A 27,763-nucleotide genomic window follows, 5' to 3' on the forward strand; every position below is an offset into this window, starting at 1 on the left:
TATGACCCAATCCATTTCTCTCCCTTTATTATCACCATTATTTTAAAATACTGATATACATTTAATACATAATTACATTTGAAATAAATTTATATTATTACAAATACAATATGTATAAAATATTTCAGCATCAATATTTCATACTTTATGTAATATTTATAATATTACATCATAATTAATCATATTAATCATATATATTACATATTTCACAATTTATATAGGCTACATGTTGAAGAGTAAAGCCATTATTAAATTATTAATTAGCCTATTAAATAATAAACACACACTTTAATATATAATGTATTTCAAATAATTACAAATATTAAAGATTAAAGCCATATTATTACAGCATGTATTATTACCGTGGCCCCCACTGAGGATAAAACAACTGTCCCCCCTTCTCCACATGCACACCTTCCTGTCCGTCCCCTTTAAACGGGGAGGTGCTCCGGTGCTCTCACCCCCAGCCCGGGGCTCTCCGCTCCGGGAGGGGGAGAGAGGGAGTGCGGGCTGGCTGAGAGCGGACGCGTCGGAAACCTCCCCGGAGGGGCCCCCGTGTAATTCGATGCATGCTGTTAAAGCTTAGAGTATATTGTCTTCCCTTTGCTTATGAAGCCTCCACCCACCGGCCCACCCTACATTTAGCGGATCATGTGACTGGGGGTAAGTCATTTGCAAGTACAACAGTTCTCTGTGCGCTCCCATTCATTTCCTGAGAACTGCCTGAGCCGAGCAGCTGAGAGGCAGAAGGGGAGGGAGCTGCTCACTCACACACACACTCACACTCACACACTCACTCACACTCACTCACTCACACACACACACATACATACACACAGAGTGAGAGGAGAGGAGAGGAGAGAGAGGAGAGAGAGAGAGAGAGAGAGGACTGTAGAAGGGAAAACAGTCTCCACGGCTCTGCAGCTTCTGACAAGGTCTGTGCATTTTCTCGTCCTGTTCCTCTGCTGCTGTGTGCTTCATTTGTCATGTTGCTGGGCTTTGTGCTTGTGTTCAGTGCGTCTCGTTCAGCTGTCATTGCTCTGTCAAAGCAGATGACAACTCAGATCACCTATATGGCACACTGGTTGTCCGTGTGTGGCATTGTGTTTGGTGTCTGTCAGTGGGAATACAGAGACTATCACCGGTGCTGACTGGACTTGTAACACCTATTTCCAATGTGAATGCATAAGCTGTCATGACAAGAGAAAAAAGTGATTATACACAGAATGACTGTCGGCATGGGCAGCATCCTGGCTGTGCTGTGCCGGCTCTGCTCGGGATTACTGTCCTCACATCTGCTTTGTTTCACATCTCTTAATTACCACTATTTACACTTGCTATAACTTCCAAATATAGGAGCACAGTGTGGAATTGTTGCATAATAACACTGACTGAATGCCTCTTGGTTTGGAGTATGAGAGTGTGAAGTGAAACAGCGCAGCACCAAACTCTCTCTCAGCACTTCTTACTGGGAAAAAAAAGTTTGCTGCTTGTCAGAGTTTTGTGCATGTCTTAGAGAGTGGTGCGTGTGGGTGTGCATTTGTGTAAAGTGTTAGTGTGTGCGTGTGTGTGTGTGTGTGTGTGACAGCCTTGTTTGCCTGCCGTACTGTAGCAAGCACAGAGACGGGGAGACGGGGCTGTTAGCAACGGGTTAAACATTAGGAGGCTCGGGTAGCGGAGGAAGGACACTGGTGGGGGGGGGGGAGGGGGGGGGAGAGGAGGTGTGGGAGGTGTGTGTGTGTGTGTGTGTGTGTGTGTGTGGGAGTGTTGCAGGGGTGGTGTCTTGGATGTCATCGGCAGCGCTCTCACTTCCAGGGTAATAGTCATTGGTATTGATGGGTGGCTGTCAGGGAGGCAGAGAGCCACCAGGCTGGGGAGAGTGGCTGGGGGCTGGCCCTTGGCTGTTATTTTCAATTACAGGGGACCGGGGCAGAGCTGACAGCAAAGGCATTTGTACATCCAGCGAGGGGGGGTGTGGGGGGGTGGAGTGGAGAGGGTGGGGGGTTGGAGGGGGTGGTGCGAGGGTTCGCTGGGCGAGAGGAGGAGGGGGGTGGGAGGTGGAAGCGAGAGAGAGCGAGAGAGAGAGAGATAGAAAGCGAGAGAGAAAGGGGCTGGGGGGTGGGAGGAGTGTGGAAGGTGGGGGAGGGGGAGGTGGGGGGTGGTCGGTTGGGTGATGAGACTCTGGCCCCTGCTCCCGGGTTTGATGTGGAAACTGAGCGCTGACCTCCATGACTTTACCCCCGCGTTGTGGAGAGGCCCTCCCCTGCCTTTAACTATGTGACAGCCGTAGGGTGTGTGTTTGTGTGTGTGTGTAAGCGATGGGATGGCGGGGTTGCACGTTGGAGCGAGAGACCGGTGGGGGTCGGAGAGGAGAAGGAGGGGTAGGGGTGAGGATGCGGGTGGGGGGTGGGGGGGGGGGTATGTGTGGATGAGACCCCCTGCAGCTCAAGGGTGTTCAGTGAGTGAGATTAGTGCCCATTTAAACTCTCGCTTAAATCCATTTACCATGGGGCCTTCTCCCCACACATGAATACGCATAAGCATGCTTGATACCACCGTACATGTAAGACTTAGCCTTTTGTGCTGGGCGGTGAACGTACGGCACATGAGCAGATCTGCGATATCTTGCGACTGTTCTACATTTGAAGAATCCTGCCGCAGCTCTCAGACTGACACGGCACGATATACAGATATTTTGGGCCGTTGACGACACAAATCAGCGAAGGCTGTAATCTCCCCCACCGCAACCGCATCAAGGTATTGCTACCACTTCGATTCCTTCGCCCGGCTGCCCCCAAACCCCACCCCCCCCACCCCCTCCGCCGCCCATCCCCAGACACGGTCCAAGGGCTTATGATAGTGATCAGCTCAGGTGGGGGACTCAATTAAAAAGCCAATCACCGACGGATAGACTCTATCTGTCCATCAACACCGCTCTCCCCAGCACATTTAATTGCTCTGCAGGATTCCCCCACTAAAGGCATCATCTGTCTGCCATAGATCAGGACGCACAAATTGGGCGCCTGTTGACAGATTGAATCTTTCAGGAAGAAATGCCATGCTGCAGTAGGTGCATTCAAAGTACATACGCACTCGCTGTCTCATTCCGGGAGATTTGAAATTCCCCGTACTACGCCTAATCAGTTAGGATAACTGCTGGCATATTGATTGACTGCTGTATCATTGATCCAGCTGCGTGTTATGGACTGTATCGCCATCGATCGCGGACAGACTGCAGTGCACTATACGGCTGGATTCATTTGCCCAGAGACCCCAACTGTAAGCCAAGGCCAGGGGGGAATGAGGCGAGAGGGGAGAGCAGGGGCGTGCTCAAGGTGCATTGTGGGATAGCCCTGTCCTGTCCCCATCTGTATATGTGTGTGTGTGATGATGGCCCCTGGCCACAGAGAGGGCGTTGCGTCTCCAGAGCTGTCAGACCCAGCTATTCACAGGCACAGGAGACTACCGTCACTGCCATACACAAAGACCCCAGCACACACACACACACACACACACACACACACACACACACACACACACTGGCTCTTACAATAGACCAGCATGTCAAGGGCAGGCATATACAATGTGTGAGACAGACTGCACCCAAATAGAGGGGTGAATTTCTATAGTGATGGATTTACCTGCTTACAAAGAGATGTGGAGAGGAACTGTAACTAAATCTATGGGACAAAAAGGTTATGGATGGAGAAGCTCCGTTCGGGTTAAACGTCCACAACATCTGTGATTATTCTGTTGTTGTTTTAGTCTGGATAGCAAGACATGTACCAGTAGCAGTGTGTTGATTTGCCTGTGCGTGAAATAAGACTAATATTTGTAGGTTAAAGCCAGTAACAAGACTCCCTGTCCTCCTCTCATTTCGTCATGTCCAAAGTTGACAAAATGTTCTCTCCCTTCACATTTTCTCTTGTGTATTCAACCCTTGACCCCAGTGTCCAGCCCACGTTTGTTTACCAAAATTGAGTTTTGGGTGTACATGGAGCGCTAGTACACGTGTGTTTGTGATTGAGTGAGTGTGTGTGTGTATCTGTGTGTGTGCGTGCGTGCGTGTGTGTGTGTGTGAGAGAGAGAGAGAGAGAGAGAGAGATAGAGAGCACAGGAAAGTATTGTGCAACAGCCAGTGAGTCTAGAGTTAGATAGTCTAAATACTGAACAGAAACAGAAATAACAGTACAATCTAACACGTCAAACATCAGTGTGAGTACATCTCTGTTTTCATTTTGTGATTGTTTTGTCTCATCTTTCTGTTGAATACTTCACTCAGGACTAATATGGAGCCTATTATTTTTAATCCGAGCTCAGATAAGCATATCTTTCCCATGGATAGAAAGACAGGATTTTCTCAAACAACAAACAGAGTGAAGGGAGGCAGAATCGGAGAGAGGATGTTGTCTGACCAGCACATTGATCCAAGTTTTTCAAGTATGACACCATCTCTAGGGGAGGACACTCAGTGCTTACTGGAAGTGACTCAGTGAGGGGAGGTTGCCCCCAGACTCTGAGTTAAGGTTGCTTTGACATCTTTCCACAGCCAGGATGAACACGTGTGCTTATGGAAGGTACGTCGATCTGCAGTGAACTTTTACTTCAGCCAAACATGGTTAATTTGTAATCTTCACAAGAGGAGAAAAAAGGGAAGGAAGGAGGGAAGGAAGGAAGTGAAGGAGCGAGAAGGGAAGAGCATTCGAAGGCAGTTTTTTTGAGACTTTTTGAGCTAGTTACACAGGAAAGCGGTTTCCCTCTCTCCGCAGAAGCTTTGGGGAGCTGCGTCCCTCCAGCCGGAGTGTAGATGGCTTCAGCAGACCCGCTCGAGCCTGCGTAAGGATGCCGAACAGATCACTGTGAACTTTGTTTCCAGTTGTACTGTAGGTCAACCGTTAGGGGAGGAAATTATGCAAACAACATGTGGAATCCATTTGGAGGCCTGTGGCATTCCACAGGCTGTTTGGCTTTAACAGAACCAGAGCCATGTTAACGTAGGTTCATGCTATGGACCATAACTCCTCTCAATTAGCTGCTTCAACCAGGCCCTTCAGCAGCACGGTATTAGCTGAAAATGAGAGCAAATGGAACAACAGTCTAAGTGAAGGCGTGAGTAGATGAGTAATAGAGGTAAACACAGCTGCTGGTTTTATTGAGTGGAGTTAGAGAGCTGGAATGGGTCAAAGTAAGGGAAAAACTCGGCGAGCAAAAATAACTGCGCGCAGATTTGATGTAATAAGTGTCAGTGTGTTGGAATGTTTTGGTTGGTCCGTTATTGTCTGTTTCCATGCGCTGCGTGTTCGGGTGGATTTGGTCGTGTCAGCGCAAACGCTGAGTGAGGCCAGATAGGGTAGGCACTTCGTGATGCTGCATTGAGAGGGCTCTGCAAGGCCATTAAACACTTAGGCAAAATGCACGTGTATGTGTGTGTGTGTGTGTGTACAGTATGCGTGTGTGTATGCATTGGTGTGTTTGTGTCACAAGAGACAGCGAGTGAGCGAGAAGAAGAAGGGCAGAGAGAGAAAGATTAGAGTGTGTGTGTTCAAGTGTACGAGCGGCGGGCTGATATTTTCTACATGAGTTGTTTACAGTAGATACTGTAGATGAGTCAGTGGATCGGTGCGTCTGTGTGCGCTTGTGCGGTACAGTTATTGTAAAACATCTAGGTCGATCTTTGAGTGCATGTGAGTGCATGTGTTTTGATGCATGCATTAGACAAGCTATTGTGTATGGTATGTACACAGTACATATGTTGGGGGGGAGGGGGATCACACATACACACACACACTTGGACTAACACAAGCACACACACACACACACACACACCCTGTCAGAGCCTGAGGGGGATAAGGCAGCAGCCTACTCAAAGAATCCCCCATTAGGGCAGGAGTATACAGTCATCCCTAGGGGGGGAGAGAGAGAGAGAGAGAGAGAGAGAGAGAGAGAGAGAGAGAGAGAGAGAGAGAGAGAGAGAGAGAAAGAGAGAGAGACAGAGAGAGAGAGAGATGGTTGGTAGGTGGGTGAGTGGGTGGAGATGGGAGGGATGCAGGTTATTGTGAGGATGCTAATGCATCCCACCCCCCTGTTAGGGCAGGAGATGAGAGCGGCGTCTCGTTCTGACCCTCAGCTCCGGTCCGTAGAAAGCGGCTCTAACCTTTGCAAGAGAGGAGCGATGATTGGCCGCCGTGATTCACTTTTCTTACTCGTATATTCGCAGTGTGTTCTCAGGGGGTTATTCTAAACACAAGCTGTCTGCAATATTTGCTATTTTTCAATTTTTTTCCTATAGCATTTATAAGAACATGTTCACCTGATTTACACCATTTTATTTCTCTGTGAATTCTGTATAGGAGTGTGTGAGATTGTCCACAGCGCCGCTCTGTCAGTTCAAGACGATCATTAAATACTGCAGTGTAGTCACCTCAACCAAGGCCCTGTGCACTGAGAGTAAATAAGAGACGGCAACGGAGTCACTGAGTGCATTTTTTATTGATCCGAAGGAGCTAACCTTTCCCTATCTCTCTCTCTCTCTCTCTTTCTCTTTCTCTTTCTCTCTTTCTTTCTCTTTCTGTCTCTCTCTCTCTCTCTCTCACACATGCAGACACACATGTTGACGTAAAAAACAAACACACAAATAATATTGCAACGTCTCCCTGAGAGGTTGCACCGATTAATCCAGGCGTTTATCCCGGTTCACTCGGCTCCACCTCCCCCTTTGGTACAAGTGAGGTTTTTGTGTCAGAGGCTATTTTAGATACACAGCCACTGACACCACTGCACTTATGTGGAGGTGTATGTGTGTGTGTGTGTGTGTGTGTTTGTGCGTGTGTGTGAAGGGTGTTGTAGAGAGGTCACCCCATTCTGTTTGAAGAAGACTACATACTGGATTGGCTTTTAGCAGCTGTTGTGGCTTTTATAGTTGCGGTCTATTTCGCAAAAGAACTGAATCCAGACCTTGCGCTGAATATTTTACTTATTCTTTCTCTTGATTACATCAAAATGGTCTTCAATTGGAAATAAAACGTCTAGAATGGTGTCGCAAATTGCTTTGACTTCTAACTCCAATCTCACTTGAGTAATGCCACCTCACTTTAGAGTTGTCACGGTCACAGCTTGTTTAGCTGTTTCTCTGCTGCATTTGAGGCACATGATGCAATAGGATGTCAGACTCCTCTGTTTACCTCTCTCTGGAGCGCTGTGGAGGAGTGTGTGTATTTTTGTGTGTGTGTGTATGTGTTTGAGAGAATGTTTGTGCGTGTGAGAGTGTGTATGCATGCTGGCGTGTGTGTGTGTGCTGGCGTGTTTGTGTGCGTACATGTAGGTGTGGGTGGGTGGATGTTCTTTCATGGGCAGAGCGGCGATATTAAGAGACAGAGTTGTGTATAAGTGTGTGTGTCTGTCTGTAAATGTAAGATAAATATGGTTCATCGTGGGTGCAGGTAGAGGTCATAAGGTTTGTGAGTGTGTGTGTGTGTGTGTGTGTGTGTGTGTGTCTGTGGCAGCCAGATTTGTAGAACAGAGCGGGGACTCAGGAAGTCAGCTTATGAGAAGTGGGTAAAGCACACAGACAGAGACACCGACAAACCAGACAGCGACTTGCTCTTCTTTTCACTTTGAATGTTCCCTCTCAGAAGAAAAAAAAGAGCTTCTTTATTTCCCACAGTTTCGCAAGGCCTGAAAAAGGGACAGAGGTGGTGTTAGCGGAGGTGGGGAGCTTTCACAACGACAAAATGTCACTGAACAGACGCCGAGATTCACAAAGAGAAGAATTAGCCTACTCCCTGTCATTCTGCAAAAAGCTGATATTTTAGAAGAAGGACTGATAAAGAAACGCGGGGGGTTGAGGTGTGCTATGAAATCAGGCATTTCAAAGAGACACCAGAGGCATAGCTAGTGATGACTCATTCATGTATTATTACTGACGCTTTTTTACTAACCCATCCTCTGTTTGGTTTAAATTGTCATGCTTGGGTTGGTGTTTTTTTGTTGTATGAAAATGGCAACATGAGAAATTTGCCTGTTCAGTATGTTTAGCTGTGCTTCTCCCTATAATCTGCCCCAGCGTGTTTTATTAGCAACTGTACATTTGTTTGTTTGGGTGAACACAGTGTAACACTTGTGGTGCTGTATGCAATGCCCACTCAGCAGAGTGCTTATCCTAATTATTTACATGTCTGTGTGTGTGTGTGTGTGTGTGTGTGTGTGTGTGTGTGTGTGTGTGTGTGTGTGCCGGTGAAGGCAGTAGACTTGAGCTGCATCCGGCGACCTCATCCCCCTCATCCCGACAGGATTACTGACACAGGATCCCCCTGCCCCTGGCAGAAATAGCTAGGACCCAAGGGCAATCCACCAGAATATGGGAACTTCCGTGGGCCTTTGCTTGTGTGTGCGTATGTGTGTGTGTGTGTGTGTGTGTGTGTGTGTGTGTGTGTGTGTTGTCTGTGTGTTTACATGGGTATCATTTCTCTATAAATGGAGCCGGTTTCCTCCCAGGTGCTGAGGTCCCTGGCTCAGGCATTGAGGACATGAGTTCACTTTTCTCTTTCCTCTCTCTCTCAATTCAGTTCAATTCAACTCAATTCAAATCGGCTTCATTGGCACGACAGAGAAAGGATCTTGTAAAAGCATTTGCAAAGGATCGGATAGGAAGTCAAATAAATAATAAATCAAAAAGTGTAAAGTCAAATAGATACATTTTCTCTCGCTCTCTCTCTCTCACTAATTGTGCCTCTCTTTCTTTCTCTCTGTCTCTCTCTCTCTGTGTTGAGAGAATTGACAGTTTGTTGTTGTGCTCATTTAAGTTTACAATAGGTGACCAAACACCATGAATCCAGACTCATTATACTTTACAAGAAACCCATTCTACATCAGAAAAAAAAGGTCAAAATGCACTATTTGGATTCAATAATTAATTTATTGTCCACTACTATGTAATATACAATTTTATACTGTAAATGCAGAGGTCAATAATCTATGAAAAACAACAAAAAAAACAATCTCCCACAATGTGCCTGTTTTTCCATGTTGAGTCACATGTGCGTGTGTTGAGGTTTGATGGTAAGTTTTCTTGAGCCGGAGTTTCAATATTCCGCTGCTTGTTCTGTATTCTGACATACTGTATAGATCAGTCAAATCAATATTCACCCTTTACCCTCTCCATTCAGCCTGCGCAAATGGTTTAGCTTCTGTGTGTGGAGCTGTCTCCCTCTATTGCCCTCTGTGTCTTCAGGTTTTATAAATGCCTTGTTTTCCTGTAAGTGGCATGTTGACGAGCATATTGTAGATAATAGCCCCCGACAAACAGGGAGGCCAGCTTTAAAAGTGTTCATGCAAGGTATAAGTGATGGGTCAGTGTGTATGCAGTACAGTCAGTACATTATGTTTCTGGTGACAGGGACTTCAAATTAAATTACACTGCATTATGTCTTTATCGTGCCATTGAGTTTTGTAACATCAAGGGATCAAAGCTTCAGATGTGTTTTTTTGACATGCAGGGCTACATGTCGGAGTGCAAGAGGAAACCCAGTCATTCAAGTATGCCACATCACATACAAGGGCAACTGAAGCCCAAATGGAATCAGAGAGATAGAGGCTGACATTCAATATGAATTGATGGGACCTGATAAGCTCCCCATGTTGGGCTGTATGTCCCAGAGATGAAAACAACAAAAGCATGAGGAGCGTATTCCGTCTAATAATAGCTGTGTGTTCAAGAAGAGAGATGTGTTTTTCTCCCTGTGGATCTGATTTGTTCCCAGAGGAAAAGGCCAGGGTGTTTTGAGGTAAAGTGCATCAGTTGAGTGCATCTCTAAGGGGTTTTTAACCCTAAAGGGAACTTTTTTTTTGTTTTTTTTGCAAAAGATAGTGCGCACACACCGGGGTTTGATGTCATTGTGCTTGTCGTGGGGGTTAGAGGAGTCCATGCCACTGTGAGCAGGGAGGTAGCAGCACTCCGCTCTCTTGAGCCTCGTTCAAAAATGTCCCAGAAGCATCCAAAAGACTTCGCCTGCTGCTCCTGCCAAGGAAAATACGCGGCTTATGAAATGGAAATTCTGAGACCATTCACAGAGTGCCAGGAATGATTAGAAAAAAAACGACTATGTCCATCTCAGTACATCCAGGGCTGAAGGCTGAGGGAAAACACACGTCCCCACATCCCTTGAACACACACACACACACACACACACACACACACACACACACACACACACACACACACACACACACACACACCATGAACACTATTTACCTGACGCGTACTGTTTGGGGTGAGAAAGTGGTTTAGAGATGAATTATGAAGGGTTTGGAGTTCACCTTAAGGTTTTGTCTGAACTGAGAAAGAGAACATAGGAGGGAGCTTTTAGTCAGCCATTTTTGGAGCTGTCCACTTATTCCTGCTAAGTGGTAACCCTGCAGGGAACGCTTTGAATGGGCTCTCAAGGCCAGAATAAGGGCAACAAGATGAGGTCATGATCAGACACAGCTTAACATGAAGCAGACACAGGTTGAACTGTAGTTAAAATCAGCTGTGATTCAGGTTGAACTCTAGTGAAAATCAGCTGCGATTCTGCTGCGGCTCAACTGTTTCTAGAGTGCGAGTGTTTTTTTTACTAAACATACAAACCTTTACTGTCCATGGTCCACTCTGACTTAATTAGAGAGGGTCAGTCAGCCAGTTCTCCGCTCTTTGCCCAGTGCAAGTCAGTAATTTCCTACTGAGTGTTTGTGTTATGACTTTGGAGGTTTTCTTCGTTACCTGTGTAATGAGTATGTTGTGAGTGTGCGCTGCCTTTTCCGGGTCTGCCCTGTTATTACTACGCTCTAAAAACTTGTTGCTCTCCGCTAGTCAAAAGAGAGGAAGTGGAGGAGTGTGCTGCAGTGGTGGGGTAGTTATCGGGCCGGCGCGTCACACAGGGGTGTCCAGGGGCACAGAAGAGGGAAGTGAGCAGCGGCAGAGAGGCCAGCAGACACACAAGCAGGGCAAAACACAGGAAATGCTCATCTCACATCACTTAAAGCGCTATCCTTTTCAAATCGGCCTTTGCGCGTACTGCTGTAGCATCAGATGGGTCAGTCATCACTCATTTACAACATGTTCTGAATCGATTCAGTCATTGTGCTAACATGTTGTTTGGATGATATCAAAATGTAATCTGAAACATTCATTTCCAATCAGTAACAGTGTAAAAACGCTATCAATAGGGTTTCGCTGCTGTTTTCCTCCCTCTTTCTTTCTCTCTTTCTCTCTCCCCTTTGGTGAAGGGGTGGAGTGGGGTGGGGGTGGGTGGGGGGGGTCTGTTGGCATTCTTGCACCGTGTGCTCTGCGCTCGACCGGGCCTTGGCTCAGGTCCATATCCCCTCTCTACCCCCTCTCGCTCCTCTGCCTCCCGCCCCTCCTCCTCCACGAAACACCCTTCCCCCCCGCTCCCTCAACCTCTTCAACTCTCCTTGGTTGCTTCCCTAACCGCCGCTACCGCCAGCAACTCCACTGTGCTCTTCAACATCACCCCCCCACCCTTTCTCTTGCTATCACCTTCCTAAACCCTTCCTCACATATCTCCCCTAGTTCAGCCCATGCCCCCCCCCCCCCCCCCCCCTTCTCCTCCTCCTCTTCCTCTCCTCTTCCCCTCCCCTCCCCTCCCTCTCTCCCAGCCCGTGGCAGCAGGTCCAGCCTCTGTGACACAGATGCACACAGTTGCTCTGGGCGCTCGACATGGGAACAAAGCATTGGCGGGGCCGAGTGGGTCCGTCTGTTGCAGTGTGTTTCAGGGCGTGTGCGTGCACGTGTGCAAATATGTGTGCATGAGAGAGAGAGAGAGAGAGAGAGAGAGAGAGAGAGAGAGAGAGAGAGAGAGAGCGGAGATAGTATAGACGGCCAGATACTGAATATGGTTTCATGAGTTTATTCAAGCTTAACGATCACTCGAAGAAATAATGTGTTCCATCGCTCTGTGCGCTAACACCCAGAAACTTGCATTACGCAGGAACCGTCTAAGTCCTCACTGCAGTGTGTACTTGGAAAACATAAACTCACACTGATGCGTCACTCCCCAACCCCTCCAACCCACACACACACACACACACACACACACACACACACACACACACACACACACCTTTTAGCTTTCTTTCCAATCTAATTACTTCCCATTAAAACCTGACCTTTGAAAACAATCAGTAATTAACAATAAGCAATTGCTTTTCAAAGGAGATAATACATTGTGGTCTCATTCACAACGTTAGCACACTGTCAGTGTATTGGCAGCACAGGCACATTAAAGCTATAGAGGGTATGCCAACATTGTGCAGTGATTGAAAACAGCACTTCTGCTGTCCTTTTAGATAGGTTGTGTCTGTTTTAGCATTTGTATGTTTGCCTTTTGACTCTTTGTGTGTGTTTTGTGTGTGTGTGTGTGTGTGAGTGTATGATGTCAGTGGTATGAGGTCAGCGTTGGGTCTTAGGAGGTCAGGGTTTGTTCTGTGGAGGCCTGTCACCTCTTATTGATCATCTGGTCTGGTCTGGTCTGGCTTCGTTGGGCTTGGCCTTATCCCTGTGCTGCAGCCAACAGCTATCGCCTCCGTCAGCACAGAGCTGATAGCCATCAGAGAGATGGGAGCTAGTGGACCTGAGGCTGGAGATAGTGACATGTGATGAGAAAGGGTCATATGAGTTTTCAGTTCACATAAATACAGAAAACAGAATCACAAAGAGAGCGGGATATGCAGAAATATGTATATTTCAAGCATTTTTTCTTCTGCCAGGACTGGCCTCATTCTTCACCTGGTCCCTTTCCCTGTTCTCTAGGGATTTCGGTGGGGATGGGAGGGCAGGGAGGAGGGAGAAATGAGATGCCTCAACACTCCACTGCCCTCCTCCCTCCATCCAACTCCCCCTCACACCTGGGATGGCCATTTCATTTCAGAGTGCAGCAAATGGAAAGGTGATCTTAATCTGCCCTGTTTCCCTCTCCTCTCCTCTCTCTCTCTCTCTCTCTCTCCCTCTCTCCCACACACAGAGCCTCATACCGCTGATGGACAGCACACCGCTGGCTTCCTGAGCTCTGCTGCCAGCAGACCAAATCTAGTGATAGAGAACAGTGTATATTGGTTTATTACCTTGGACAAATTCTCTTCATTTCAAACTCAATCTTTTCTAATAATTTGATCCTCTTGGTTTCCATCTGAACTAAAAGAACATGGCGGAGATAAGAATTTCATTGGAGCGGAAGTGGTTGACAATCGACTTTGGTCATAGTTTTCCGATGTGACCTCCTCGGTGCACAGCGCAACTCCGTTAGCTCATTACTCAGTGTTAACTCTCCTTCTCTGCTGTTAGCTCATTGGTCATTACAGCCACAAGCAGAGGCATTCACTGGCCATTGATTTTCTATGAGGAGCCCGCTGCAGGCCAGTTCATTAGGAAGGTGCACAAACCACTGGATTAACTGGACTGTAGACACACTTGGAGAAGTTAGGCTGTTGCCTTCCAGCAATGTGCTGTACTCACTGTACCATGCTGTAGACAACTGGGAGATTTCTGGATTTTTTTCTGGGAATTATCAGAATTCTATATGTGCGCATTAAGAATAGAGGTTTAATGAGTTTGGATGAGGTAAACCTTTGCGCTATGAAAGGATTCTTGTTTTGAATTCATCTGAATACAGTAGAGCACATTTTGACAAAGTGAGAACGCCCTGAGGGGAGATCAAGACTTATTTGAAAGGTCTCTTCATGGAAAATCTTTTTTTTTTTTGTTGTTGTTTTTTCTGAAGAGCAGAAAATGCCAGAATGATGGTCATCTTGAAGAAAACAAACCTTACTCTCTCCCTCGCTTAGTGCTCTCCTCTCTCCTCTTCTTCTCCTCAACACATGGCTCGAGGCTGGACTGAGGCTGCAGCTCCACCCGCCCAGCCGTTGCCATGGCAACGCTATCTGGGCCTACCAAGACCTGAAGCCGAAGGACATCCTGGACAACAATACAATAGCAGCACAGCCAGGGTACCTGAGGGACTTAGACCTGAGAGGCGAGATCTGGGGGGTTGCAGATTGAGGGAGAAAATCCTCCCTCCCTCTTTCTCTACCTCCCTCACACACAAACACAGTCAGGATTAGCCTTTTGCTTGAGAATCTAGGAGGCAGTGCAACAATATGCAGCGTTAAATGGTTTGGCTAGCACTTTTAAATGAAATTTGTAATAAGAATCGCATTTTTTGATAAATGTCCTGACTGGATTTTATGGTGAGTAAAAATTACTTGGTTATTGGATAGACCTTTTTGTTTTTGCCAGATGGATATCGTCATGATTGGGTTTCTGAATTATTTTGAACTGAGTTGCGTGGTTAGGCGGTCAAGCAGCAGAGTCAGGGTGTATTGAATAGAGGTCGGCCACGGTTGGCTGAGCTCTCTCTCTCTGCACCAGAGTGGTCAGGATGGCCCTGCTGCTGCTGACTACAGTCTTGGGCCACTCATCCCGCTGCTGGTGCCAGCAGTGGAGAGTAATAGAGATGTTTAGAGTCTATTTGCCTTGCTTGCATTCCTCCATGTACTGCTGCTAAAATAATAAGAGGCTGGGTTACCTCAGGTCGGCCCCAGCTGAGGGATACGGAACATGCATTGTTGTCATTGGCTCCATCTGAATATCCCTCTTAAAGCCACAGCACGGAGCTGAGGAGCGGGGCACTGCTGCCCACCTTACAGAAGCACAACACTCTCATGAATGTACAGATGTGCTCTGTGTGTGTGCGTGTGTGTGCGCGCGCGCGCATGAGTGGGTGTCATATTACTGTCATATTACATCTTCAACATTATTACATCTTGTTGAATATTATCCTCATATTTGTAAGTGGATTGAATGTCTTACCTTGGTCTACTCTTCATGAATATGGCAAAGTGTTTTTCTCTCTTCCATTCTCTTCTATTCTTATCTGCTATGTGGCATTTATTGCTTGATCATGTCAGTGCTCAGAGCCATTTCTGTTGAATTCTATCTATCTATACAAAGAGGGCATTTATGTTCCATTGAAGTCTCATGTAACAGGAGCGTTATGGAGCATTATGAAGAGTTTTTAGTCCAGCAGGCCTGTTTGACATGGCATTTTGAAAATCTGTGCTATGGATGGGAGGGAGTCATGCTGTCTGTGCGCTGAGTGTACACAGTTTGTCTGCATCTTTTGTCTGTCAACTTCTGCTGCTTTTGAAATGTTTTCGTGATTCACAAGTACGAATTTGTGCCTATTTAGAATGTGCTTTTTCTCAGTGGACGTATGCAACGCGTTGTATGTGTGCAAGTGTGTGAGCTGCTTAGTCATGCTAAAACATCCGTCTTACGCCTCCTCTGTGTTCCTCCACAGACGGCCCCAGAAACAGGATGTTAATGCTTGACGGAATGCCTGCAGTCCGAGTCAAAGCTGAGCCCCTGGAATCGGAACAAGGGGTAAGAGAGCAGTTGTTTTCCAGACAATTCCCTTTTTTTTTTTTTCTCCCGCTTTCCTTCTTTCCTCCTCCCGGCAATGGTGCCGATAATCACTCCCAGGCCCGAGCGAGTGAGCGAGCGAGCGAATGAGTGAGTGAGTGAGTGTGGGGGCTAAGAGGAGTGGTCGGAGAGCATGGTAGTAAGGAGGAGGAGAGCAACGGAGTGCTAGAGAGGAGGAGAGGAGGAGGGCCACAGCTGGAGCAGGAATGCATCGGGGGGGCTTCCAGTGAGGTGACTGGGGCCAGCGGAGAGTCCGCGCTGGCTGGGGGTAAACGCACAGATGCAGTCACTGCTCCGGGGAGCGGGGTCACATGGGAAACACTAAATCTTCTCTATCTCTGTCTGTTGCTTTATGTCTCTCAGTTTCCCTGCATCTTCTCTTGCTCGTCTGTCTCTCTCACACACACACACACACACACACACATGCACAATCTCTCTCTCTCACACACACATACACACAAACAGACTACGCTCTTCCTCTACACAAACGCTATCACGGCTTCATCTCTGCCTCTGTCTCGCGTGCGCCTATACTCTGCCTCTTACAGCTCTCTGTCACCTCTATATTGTGTTTCTCGGTTTCTGACGCGCAGTACAATTCATTTCTCACAAAGGAGGAGTTGAATGTCACTGCAAGCCTTTTTCTAGGTATTACTGATTTGTTACACTCGCACCAGCAATGTTGTTAGTATCATTTATGAGCTGAAAGAGGGGAGAGAATGAGCTGCTGGCTTGAAACAGCAAGCTACAACGTAGAATTCATATTGTTTAGAGAAGTTATATTAAATTGAACTTTACCCTCACTTTTTGAATTGGCTCTAATTTTCTGTAAAAGGACATGGGTGCTGTGCAGATATTAGACCACATTCTGTGTGTGTTGATCCTGTCAGGAATAGTAGAGTTACCTGGTGCAGGATTTTGTGGCCCACATATCAGTAAAGTGCTCTCTGGTCCAACATACATAGAAAATAAAGTGGTCTTGTTATGGAGAAGCTGTTGCTAGGTTACTAGGGCTTTGTGTTGCTGCTACAGCTGTGTGTGCAGTGGGTGCAGGCCACTTAATATTTATAGTCATGATGAATAGTATTCAGTTATCATTGATTTCCATTCATGCCTTATCAATAATTTCTTCCCCCCTAATATATCACTAATAGCACTTTGTGGGCGAAGAGCTGAGCGATTTCTGCTGAGAAGAACCTGAGGGCATTAGCGCTTGATGGATGAGAAAAATACCAGCTGCTGATAAGCCATCAGGTTATCACACGTCTTGTAGTGTTTGGTGGTGTAGGTGCTTGGCGTTGATAAGAATTGAATCTATCTTTCCGCAAGGACCCGACAGAAAGGCGAGGGAAGCAGGTGGGCGCTTTCTGTGAGTGTCCTGCTCTCAGCTGCCGCTAAAGTGTTTGAGTGCTGTGCCCTTGCCCAGCTCCCTAATGTCTGGGGATTGAAGTCATTCTCCATACGTGTAGTGATGTCAGTCAAAGGCAGGATGTGAGCACTGCAGCCCACACAGCTTTGAAGTGCGCCGAGATCCAATCTCGCCCTAACTGACTGAGCTTCCCTTTAAACGGCAGACACAGACAGACAGTTTAGGCTGCTGCAGAAATGTGGTCTTCATTTGGGTGGCGGGGGGCCAAGGGCTTGCTGGAAATGGTCTGCCTCGTTAGACAATTCACCCGCAAGGGGCTGGAAAATCTGCCCTGCTAACCAGTATCCCCTAATAAAGACAATGGCATGAGGACAGAGGCAGGCAGGCGGGTCGGGGTGGAGCATGTCTGTGTGTATGTGTGTGTGTGTGTGTGTGTGTGTGTGGGTCTACGAGTGCGAGTATGTGTAGGTAAGAGCGCCTGTGTGTTCTGTATCTGTCAAAGTGAGAGTGGGGGTGGATGAAGTTTTCCATTTGTGCTAGTTGAGATCCGTTTGAGAACCATAGCCAATATGCAAATAAGTTTCTGTTTTTCACTTTTATGTAACTCTATACACCCTGTTATTTTGACCTTTCCACATGAATGTTCCCCTTTTCACACAGGAGCCACAGAGGATTGGCCTATTTGACATCTTGTCAGTGCCACTGACTGAATTCCTAACTGCGATGATCATAGTTTTGCACTCTTCCAACAAACAGAACAGTTACAAACCATAAATAATTTCAAAACGTTATTCAGACTACAGTTGTGGTTGTCATTTGTAACACGATATATTTTCCTCAGTTTTTATATTTTCCTCTTGTATTCCGCCACTGGTAGGAGGAACTGGCAGCACTGCAGAGCTTTAGTAGCAAACCAGATACACTCTAGGAGCATCGACTGAGAAAGACAAGATTTCCACAACACTGAGATCAGCCTCAGTGGAGCAAATGGCTTCAAAGCCTCTAGGCAGTGTAGCTCCAGGCACTCCGTGACACTGCCATCCTATACAGCACATGCAAACACAGGGTGATCTCGCGCAAAAGCAGCTGGATGATAGCCTGAGGGTCTGCGGAGAGAGCCTGTATCAGGAGCGGATGTGACAGAAACACGGAGGACGTTTGATATCACAAACATCCATAGAAATTGACCATAAGTGATATTCTGTGACATATTTCTCATGGTAATGGCCTGGAACACCATTACCCAGTGGGTGAACTATAGCCACTGGGCGGCAGATATAGAGCTAGAAACAAAATTGAATGGTCAGGAGGGAACCAAGAAACTCCAATAAGGGAGGGACCTTAAGGTTGATCTATGCTCTGCTAATAAGGGAGGTCAACAGTGACTCTGGTTATCTAGAGGAAATCTGAAATGCACTGTTGCTATGCAATAGTGATAAAAACAACTGAGACTTGTAAGCATAACAGACATCCCAATTCTTTCACAGCAAAACCGTCAGTGTCAGTGTTGTGCCAGTGTTTATATAAGTCCACAACCATCAGAGTAAATTTAACACTTTCGATAGTTTTGAACACTTGCCCCTGCCATGCTATGAGTGAACAGACAACTCTCCAATCAGCACTTGTCAACTCAAAATTACTGTCAGTGGAAAATCAACAGTTATTAACACAGGGAAATTTGCTTTGTCCCCATGAAAGAGGGACGATGGTTTCTTTATCGCAGGACAACATATTCAGGATTGTGGACTTGCTCCAATCTTCACAAAGATTATGCTGAACCCTCCTGCTGCTACAAGTTAATTAGAATCGTGATATCAAATGCTATTCATTTTCTCATGCCATGGGAAAAAGCCTTAATCAAAACTGATTTGATTCATTTTAATTGTTTTTTTTCCCAAGGTATCATCTGGATATTTTTTTACATAGGCAAAAGCCATGTAAAGGACCCTACCCAAAATGCTTGGTAGGTGGTATTATGAAGCAGGCAATAATGTGCCATGAACCTTGACCTGACGCCTCTGACTCTGAGTTGACCCTCACCAAGGTTCAGAGGTCACCAGAGGGCATATTTCATGGGGTAGGGTTTGTTTTCCGTCTCAGGAGGAGTTTCACAGGGGAGAAGCGCTGCTGATTCATGGGGTCGTAACATTTCCTGTAGGCTGAAAATGAGTGTACAAGTCTGGAGTAAAAATAGTAGGCTACTACATAAAAGCGCACACACTACTCACAAAAACTCCGTAATTCACTACAGATCCACACTCCGCCAGCATTACAGAAGGGGGAAGAAATGTGAGTCTAAAAAACAAAAGCGAGGATGAAACCCACCATACAGGACATTTTTCACATCTGCTGCGGCGGAGCGCAGAGTTTTTAAGGGTTTTTTCCCCCCTCGGCTTTAATGAGCTTTTCCTATATGATTAGTAGAAATCCAGGATCTTACTCTCTCCCTGATGGCCTGACTGTGACTCAGCTAGAGACTCTGACAAGCTCCACTGTTCGGATCAACACCACTCACCACAGACTCTAGCACCCCTCCCACACCGAACAGAGTCAGCCTAACATGTAACATGGTCCGTTTGACATTACGGCTATTGTAGGCAGTTTGAAACCGAACTGATTACGCTGTAGCGCCGTAGCAGGACAGCAAAATCGCCTGTGTAGATATTCTTCCAAAGATGTGATAGTGTTCAGGTAAACAAAGATTGCATATCATCGTGATATTAAAGAATGTCCAAAGTTTGGGACTTCTAAGGAACAAATAGTAGCGTAGAGTGACTGGCGCTATTCTACTGTGTATGTTCCCCATTATCTTTTCCAAGTAAACAGGTTCATGAAACTTGCGGACACAGACGGAGCGGTTGTGTTGCAGTCTGCTTGGTGTTAAGTGAAAGATGTGTTGAGGGACATGCTGCGCCACCGGCATTGGCCTTAGGAGGCCCATTGCTGAGAGACAGAGAGAGAGAGAGAGAGAGAGAGAGAGAGAGAGACGGTCAGGAAATTGAGCCCATATGATGTTTTTCCACCGTCACAAAGGAGATTTAGGAGAGATACGAGGGGAGCCAAGAGAGCTGTGTTTCTGTGGGAATGATGGAAAGCAGCAGGAAAAGAGAGAGAGAGAGAAAAAGAGAGAGAGAGAGAGAGAGAGAGAGAGAGAGAGAGACCCAACGCCAAGACAGGAGAAAGAGAGAGAGAGCGAGAGGAGATGGTGAAAGGAAGGGAGTGAGAGAGACACCATCTTTACCCCTGCATTTCATCTGCGTATGACATCATGCTAAGCGAGGACACTTCACAGGAGGAGTGCGCTGCTTGGATGAGCAAGAGGAAATTACTATGTTCCCGTCTCAGTAAATGTCACTGCATATACCTGCCTGATATCGCATGATATCTCCATCATACATTACTGTCCCCGCAGCCGAATGCTTGCACAAACAACAGATCTCCTTGACCTGAATTTATCGGCATATCCTGCCTCACTGGTCGATGAGGTACAGTTGAAATTATGCAGAGCATGAGTGGTGATATCAAATTGGATTTTTGACCGTGAGTAAAGAATCTGCGGTGGTCATGAGTACATTATTTATCTGTAGACAAAGTTAAATAATGTGGAAAAAAATAAGTTTTTCACTCCTGGTTTTCTTCATCCATTACAGCTTGTATTGTCATGTTACTGTGGAGGTGTAGCAGGAGTTTTGCAGATAACATATAATGAATCAATGCTGAGCAAATCTAATGTCAGTGTCTCTCTTCCTCCCGCAGTCGCCCAAAGTGCGCCGTTACCCTGCGATGGACGGCGTCCCCCTCCTCCTCAGCAGAGTTAAACCTGAACCTCCGGAAGACCTGCTCGCCCACGACCCGCACTTCCACACGCAGACCGAGCCTGTCGACCTGTCAATCAACAAACCCCGCCCCTCTTCTTTATCCACCATCTCCACAACCACCTCATCCTCCCCACTCAGATCCGCTTTCTCCCCATCCTCTTTATCGTCGTCATCCTCCTCCTCCTCCTCTCCGTCGGTCATCACCTCGGCCTCCTCGGTGCTCACGCCAGGCCCTCTGGTTGCCCCCGGCGCCGGGATGAGAGGTCAGCAGTATTTGCACATCCTGCACTCTGTGCCGCCCCCTCCATCCAGCCCGCTGAGCCTGCAGGGAGCAGGGAAGCTGGCCAGCCATGTGCACCGCATCCCAGTTGTGGTGCAGTCGCTGCCCCTCATGTACACCACTGCCGTTCGATCACCCTCCAGCCTCAACAACGCCATCATGCTACCTCTGCTGGACGAGGCCAAGAGCCACGGCAAAGGTGAGACCAGGCTCTCAGAGTGTACCACATATTTATATGGATGACACTGTGCTGTTCTCTGTATCTTCTCCATCCTTTTCAGTGAAAAAGCCATTCTCCAGCAATTATTCAAGCACTGATGGAGTGGTAAATGATGATACATTATGGTTTAGAGTGTTATTGCCTCGTGAATAGACTAGTATGACACATATATATTAACCACGTACTGAACATAAGGTGTTTGACAGCTCCCTGTTGTCACAGCAGGTCATAGGTGGCTACCACAAACACACAGACAGATCTCTGTGTTGCCTCCCAGTGACCTTGCAAATGGATTGAACAAAAAAAAGCCTTGCATAAGCTGTATATAAGTAGCTGTATAATTGCATGCCCAACCCTATCCACCCTCCTGTCCAGATAACGTCTTGAGTGAAAGAACTTAAGGTCAGACATGAAAAGACACAACACTGTAATGACAGTCTGTGTGCATGTGTGTGTGTGTGTGTGTGTGTGTGTGTGTGCTCTCAGAGACGGCCCCTCAGGCGATAATGCTCCCCCTCTGAGTGGAGATGAGATTTACAGGATGAAAGGCTCTCCCATTTGTTACCGAGAGAGATTTTGCTTGGCTGTCCTACATGGCCTCTGGTCCAGGTAACCAGGGCCAGGACAGCCGCTGTCTTGATGTCTTCTCCCCCTATCCAGACGCACACATCTGGGGCTGGTTGGCGATACGCTAGTCCTCCCTCCCTGTCTATGTGTTGTCAGACCTTGCTGGCCCGACCTAGACTGAAGCCTGTGTTATGGCGTTGGTTTTCCCTCAGGGTGTGGTTTTACTGCAAACCACGGGGAGTGAGCCTGGGTGTTTCTGTCCGCGGGAGTGGACCTCTGAGCCGTACACAGGGGAGCTGTTGGTCGTCAAAGAGGCTGCTTGTTTATTGGAGGTTCTTGTCACTCCCTGTTGGACGGACAGACAGGCTCAGACTTTGACACAGACCCGTGCATGCATGTATGCATGCACGGACAAACAGACACACTGTACTGTTCCAACATGTGCTGCACACACACACACACACACACACACACACACACAGTCAGCTGGGTGGGTGGGGTGGTCCACTGAGATGGGCGTTTTAAACTCTGGGTGTCTGCTCCCAAGGAGAGGAGAGGAAGAAAGGAAGGACAGGAAAAACAAGGCTTGCATAAGAGGGTGTGGACGGATATTGAAGATGGGTGGCACACACACACACATGCGAGCGCACATGCACACACTCACACACACACACACACACATAAACAGTACAACGTCAGCTCTGCCCAGTGTGTCTGAAGGCGTCAAGCATGAAGGAAATAGGGTGAGTGTTGGGTGTGGTGGATACAGTCACTGTTAGTGAGACAGCAAGCAGCAGACAAACAGAACAGAGCATTTTACTTTGCAGGACAGTTAACGTGATTTGGCCTGATCTGGCCCAACATTTTCTGGTATTCTGGCATTTTCTGGCAAATGAAACATCAGAGTGTTAGAATGGAGAATGATATCATGTATTATCTTATTTCTTTTAGGATAGGAGTTTTTTTTTGTCCCACCTAATGTGGACTTGCCCCTTGCAGCATTGACACTGTTACCATTGGTTAGTTGTCGTTCAAATAAATTGTTGACATTGGAGGACTCACCTATCTAACTTTATCCCCCACCTCTCCTGCCATGTTGAACATTCTCTGACATGCAGTTTATTGTGATGAGCAAGAGGTCAGATATCTACTGTGTGTGTGTGTGTGTGTGTGTGTGTGTGTGTGTGTGTGTTTCTGTGTTCACAAAAACCTTATCTGACTTGATATAAACCCAACTATCTTGTGTAGTGATGCAAGTCTCAGCCATATTGAAGCTTTTAACATACAAACAAACAAACTTGCACACACATGCGTGTGTGCACGCGTACACAGACACACACACACACATACACACACACACACACACACACACAGGTTGGCCATCCTCTTTAAGAGAGGGCGGGTACCCTTCCTTTCACTGCTGTCTCCCTGTCTCCGGCAGGAGGTTGCCATGGAAACAGGGCTTGACTGGAAACAACAGGAGAGAAAGAAAGAAATCCAGGGCTCTGCCCACCTCTCCACCACTCCTCCTTTGTGTCCCTCGCTCAAAATACCCCTTTCCAACACACATTGCATTTCTAACTAATTACTGGTTTTCCATAGCCTAGGCGAGCTGGTCACCACTCTGCTTGTCTTGTTCTACGAGAAAAGCTAGGAACCCTTAAAAGCAAAAGCTACAGTGGAGTTGCAGCATTATCTGTGTTTTCCCCCCAGTAATAACACCATGTCTACTCCTACCTCTAGACCCTTATTATGAGCCATTATGGCCATAGTCTCGGCTGAGAGGGCAGGGGAGGTGGTGTCCTGATAGCTTATAAAAGCACCAGGCAGAGTTGGGGTTGTTGCAGAGTTCAGTGGCAAAACATCTGAGAATATCCAGTGTTTCTGACGATTGCCTCTTCAGAAACAAGAGCTCAGTTATTACAATAACCTAATGGTGTCATTTTTGGTTCATGTTGTACATTCAGTATGCATTTTTTTTCTGCAATACTTTATTAATTAATTGCTGTTTAATCTGGTACTTTGCCAGTGCATTTTCTTTGACAAGTAGTCTTAGGCAGGCCTTTTTTTGTTCGACATTCATCCCTTGAGTTATCCAGGATGTGCACAGGCTGTGTCCATGGAGACGGAGAGGGCAGAATGGCTGCAGGCTCTGGCAATATATCCAATGAGTTGACCAGGGGAGAAGTTGTCACAACTTGTGGAATAGATGTGACTTTCTCATGGAGCTCAGGAGACAGAGATGAACTGCATTCATTGGCTCAGAGAGTCATACTTAATGATATGCTGGCCAATCAAAAGTTCAGCATGTTTTTTCTTGGTTACTGTGCAAAAGAAAAGAATCAAGAGACAAAGATAGCTAAGCTGGAGAAATAATAAGTAAGCTAATAATCAGGATGAGCTTTCAAAGGGATACAGCAGAGAATGAATACATTTAGACCCTTGTGTTTTTTTCAGGCCTTTTGTGCAAAAGTTTATCATTATCATGAATATGATTCTCTGTCAGTTGCACAGTAGGAGAAACAGAGAACTGAGTTCAGCATGCAAAGTCACACACACGCATGCATGCACACACACTTCTAACTTCCGTCGACTTCAGACAACACACATACTCTGCACACACACAGACACACACACACAGACAGACACACACGCACACACACACATACACTATCACATGTGTCCCCACCCACTGTTCAGAGACAACAACAACGCCCAAACAGTGCTCCACCCAGCTCCTTATCTGCAGGGTGGGAGTTGGAGGCTGATAAAGGATATGTGTGTCTATGTGTGTGTGTGTGTATGTGTGTGTGTGTGTGTGCGCGCGTGCGTGTGTGTGTGTGTGACTACTGGGCACAGTTTCATGCCTGGCCCACAGGCTGTCCTGCCCTCAGGTTGAGAGTTCTGTTTGATTGACAGCTCCTGACTGGAAATGCCTGCGGGGTCTTCACTGAGGCCGTCTCCTCAACACACACACACACAGACACACACACACACCTACACACACACACACACACACACACACACACACACACACACACACACCTACACTATATAAAAGGCTGCTATGAAGACATAGACAACAAGCCAATAGCCTACTTTCACTCCAAAGGTAATTCAAGTAAATATTCAGCGTGACTGGAGCATAATTGTTTTCGGCTGCTATGGGAAAGTGATAAACAGATGGGTGAAAAGACAATATATGAAGGTGATTACCTCGGTACAATTGGAAACACTTTCCAATGCACACAATGTGATATGCCCCGTCATATAAGTTTCCAGTGTCGCTTCCAGTATCGTGTGTCTGACTCCCGTGTCTGTGTCCCGTCCTCGCAGCGCACACAGACCCCAACGGCCTGTCGCCAAGGCAGATCAAAAGTGACAGCGATGACGACGACCTGCCAAACGTGACCTTGGACAGTGTTAATGAGACCGGCTCCACTGCGCTGTCTATAGCCCGCGCCGTACAAGAGTGAGTATCGGAGTCCGTCGATGTGTGTGTGTGTGTGGGTGTGTGTGTGTGTGAAGCTGGATGCTTTGCTGAGTAGTTGGTTCTGGGTAATCAGTGTCTGTACAGTTTGCCCCCATCTTCCTGCCAAGGCTGAAAACTTCTCAAGAATTATCTGACATCACAAAATATCTTCTGCACATTGATTCTTTCTCGTCACTAGCTGCCCTAAAAAACAAATCCCTTCTATCTCTTTCCTTAGCTCTTACTTCTATTCATACAAAGTATTGGGTAAAGTGATACTAACTAGTTACTTTACTTTATTACTTGCCCTAAATAGTAACTAGTTACTATACTAAGTTAGTTTAAAATGATAGTGCTTTCAAGTTAAAAAACATGCCTTTAAAAGATGTCTTCTGGTGATGTCCTCACTCTTATTGTATAGAAATCATCACTGAGTCACAATCTACTGTTATCTAAAGAAAACATCAACCTCTGAGAGGCAAGGTAACTTTCATTTATTTGGGTACCACTGATATGCAATAAACTAGTAAGATCACAGAGGAAGCCTTAACTGATCATGTCTGGTCTCAAAATGAACAGCAGATAGCGCTCACAACATATTGGCAAGTGCTTTCACTTCAGATCTTCAGCATGATAGTGAAAGGCAAGCTTACAGTTAACAATAATGTTCTTATCCTTCTCGTCGATCAGTTCAAAGTAATGCTTATATTTCCAAGCTCTGAAGTTTATTGTTGTGTCCATTTTTGAAAGCTAGTCAGAGCCTACAAGCCTCCACTGCGTGGAATCCAACTGCATAGTCGGCTTTTAATAACATTGTGTTGTTTTTCCTTTTAATTTGCACTAACTAAAAATTTAACCATTTGAAAAGAAAAGAAAAGAAAAGCAATGAAATGCAAGTTTGAGAAAGTAATTAATAACTGATTCCATGAAATGACAAACTTGCGTATTAAGTTACTTCTTCCCACAAAAAAGTAATCTGTGTACTCTAATGTGTTACAGAGTAAAGCGTTACCCCCCAACACCGTTCGTACAGGATCATTCTATGGCCACAGGAATACTGTGTGGGCACTGTGGCTCTGACCCTTACACTCCTTACTGTTGGTTGCTTTTGGTGAATTTGAGCTTGTTCTACTGTTGCACTCATTATAAGTCACCCTGGATGAGAGCATCAGCTACATGATTAAAATGTAAGCGGTACAATTATGCATATGTGCGCGTGCTTGTAACCGTTCTCGCACATTTGGATGTATCTATGTGGGTGTGCATCTGTGTGCCGGAGTGCATATGGCTCAAACATACTTTATGCCCTGGCCGCTCTGCCGACACCACAACTCCTGCGGTGCCGGTCCATCTGTGTTGAGTGAAGAGACTGGGAGCTTCCCTCTCCAGCGGACGACAGCTCACACTATCCCGATTAGACGCAGGAACTCTGGAGAGAAGCGCTTGGCTCGGCCCTGCCCTGCTCCCCTGCTGCCCATAAACCCAGAACAGTCATAACTAGCAGCCTGGCCAGACTCAAGTTAATGCCCAGAGGACTGATATTTAGACTAACAGCTAGGAAAGTATTCCAGGACTCTGGTTGTGTGTGAGACTCCTGCTAATGATGTACCAGCAGTAACAAGGCTGGGCCGGACGGCTAGTGACGGGGCCGGCCCCTGAGTGGCTGTGTTTGGGTGGTTACGGTCCAGCTGAAATCGTGTAGAAGCGTATTGTTTGTTTATGCGCTACTGCTGTGTGTGTATCACCTACTGTGATAGTCAGAATAAAATGGTATTGTGTGTCCGGCGTGGTGGCATTTTGCAACACACTGTGGTAAGAACTACAGTATTTGCGATGTGCTTGTTGAACGGTAGAAGCAGAGGTTGCCGTGGTTCAGGGAAGGCACACACACACACACACACACACACACACACGTACACACTGGAGGACTCAGGTTTCGGTGCAGGTTATTGAAAGGGACAGGCGTGCCCCTGAGTGCCACACGTGGGCACTGGGTGGTCAGAGGAGAACAGAGGTTGGCAGGACCCAACCTTTCACTGCCCAAGCTTTCACTATGGAGATAAATCACCAGCCAGGCTTAGCAATGCCCTGCCAGGGCCTGCCCACACACTCACTTCTCTGTGTGCAAAGTGCAGACTGTGCTGTGTGGAAGCCGCGCTTGTGTGTGCACCTGTGCGTGTGTGTGACCGTGTGTGGCTGTGTGCGGGTGAGAAAGTATGCGTGCATGTCCGTATGTATTAATCCGTGGTGTGTGTGTGTGTATGCGTGTACTGTATGCATGCACGTGTTTCTGCACAGTGGACGGAACAGCTGGTTGCAGAAGGAGGTCAGCCATTGTCAACAGGAACACAGACTTGCATGTTTGTCTGTGAAAAACAAAGCAGTCTGTAGTCTTCTTGAGTTACATGCTGGTTTGGCCACACAAAGGAAGAATGCGCATTCTGTATTGACACAACACATGCGCTCTATGGACATTCGCACCGGAACAGAAGCCGCTGGCGCTACAGTGAAACACATATCGATCCTGCACTGTATTCCTATATTCCTTCATCTAACAATATCCAT

The 27,763-nt window shown here is 46.7% G+C and overlaps 1 protein-coding gene across 2 annotated transcripts in view; it reads left to right on the forward strand.

The window, feature by feature from the left end:
• The first annotated feature begins 724 nt into the window (after positions 1 to 724).
• klf12b (Kruppel like factor 12b) overlaps positions 725 to 27,763 on the forward strand; it is a 36,387-nt gene continuing 9,348 nt past the window's right edge. Inside the window, exons 1-4 of one of the 2 annotated variants that reach the window (XM_071923539.2) lie at positions 725 to 935; positions 15,351 to 15,433; positions 20,598 to 21,138; positions 25,063 to 25,198. In XM_071923539.2, coding sequence (XP_071779640.1) covers positions 15,368 to 15,433; positions 20,598 to 21,138; positions 25,063 to 25,198 — 743 coding nt within the window. In that variant the 5' untranslated portion in view covers positions 725 to 935; positions 15,351 to 15,367. Of the gene's footprint in view, positions 936 to 4,500; positions 4,578 to 15,350; positions 15,434 to 20,597; positions 21,139 to 25,062; positions 25,199 to 27,763 lie in introns of those variants that run through there. The other variant, XM_071923538.2, reaches the window with a different exon arrangement.

Source organism: Centroberyx gerrardi, chromosome 10 (assembly GCF_048128805.1).
Source record: "Centroberyx gerrardi isolate f3 chromosome 10, fCenGer3.hap1.cur.20231027, whole genome shotgun sequence".
Lineage (NCBI taxonomy): Eukaryota > Metazoa > Chordata > Actinopteri > Beryciformes > Berycidae > Centroberyx > Centroberyx gerrardi.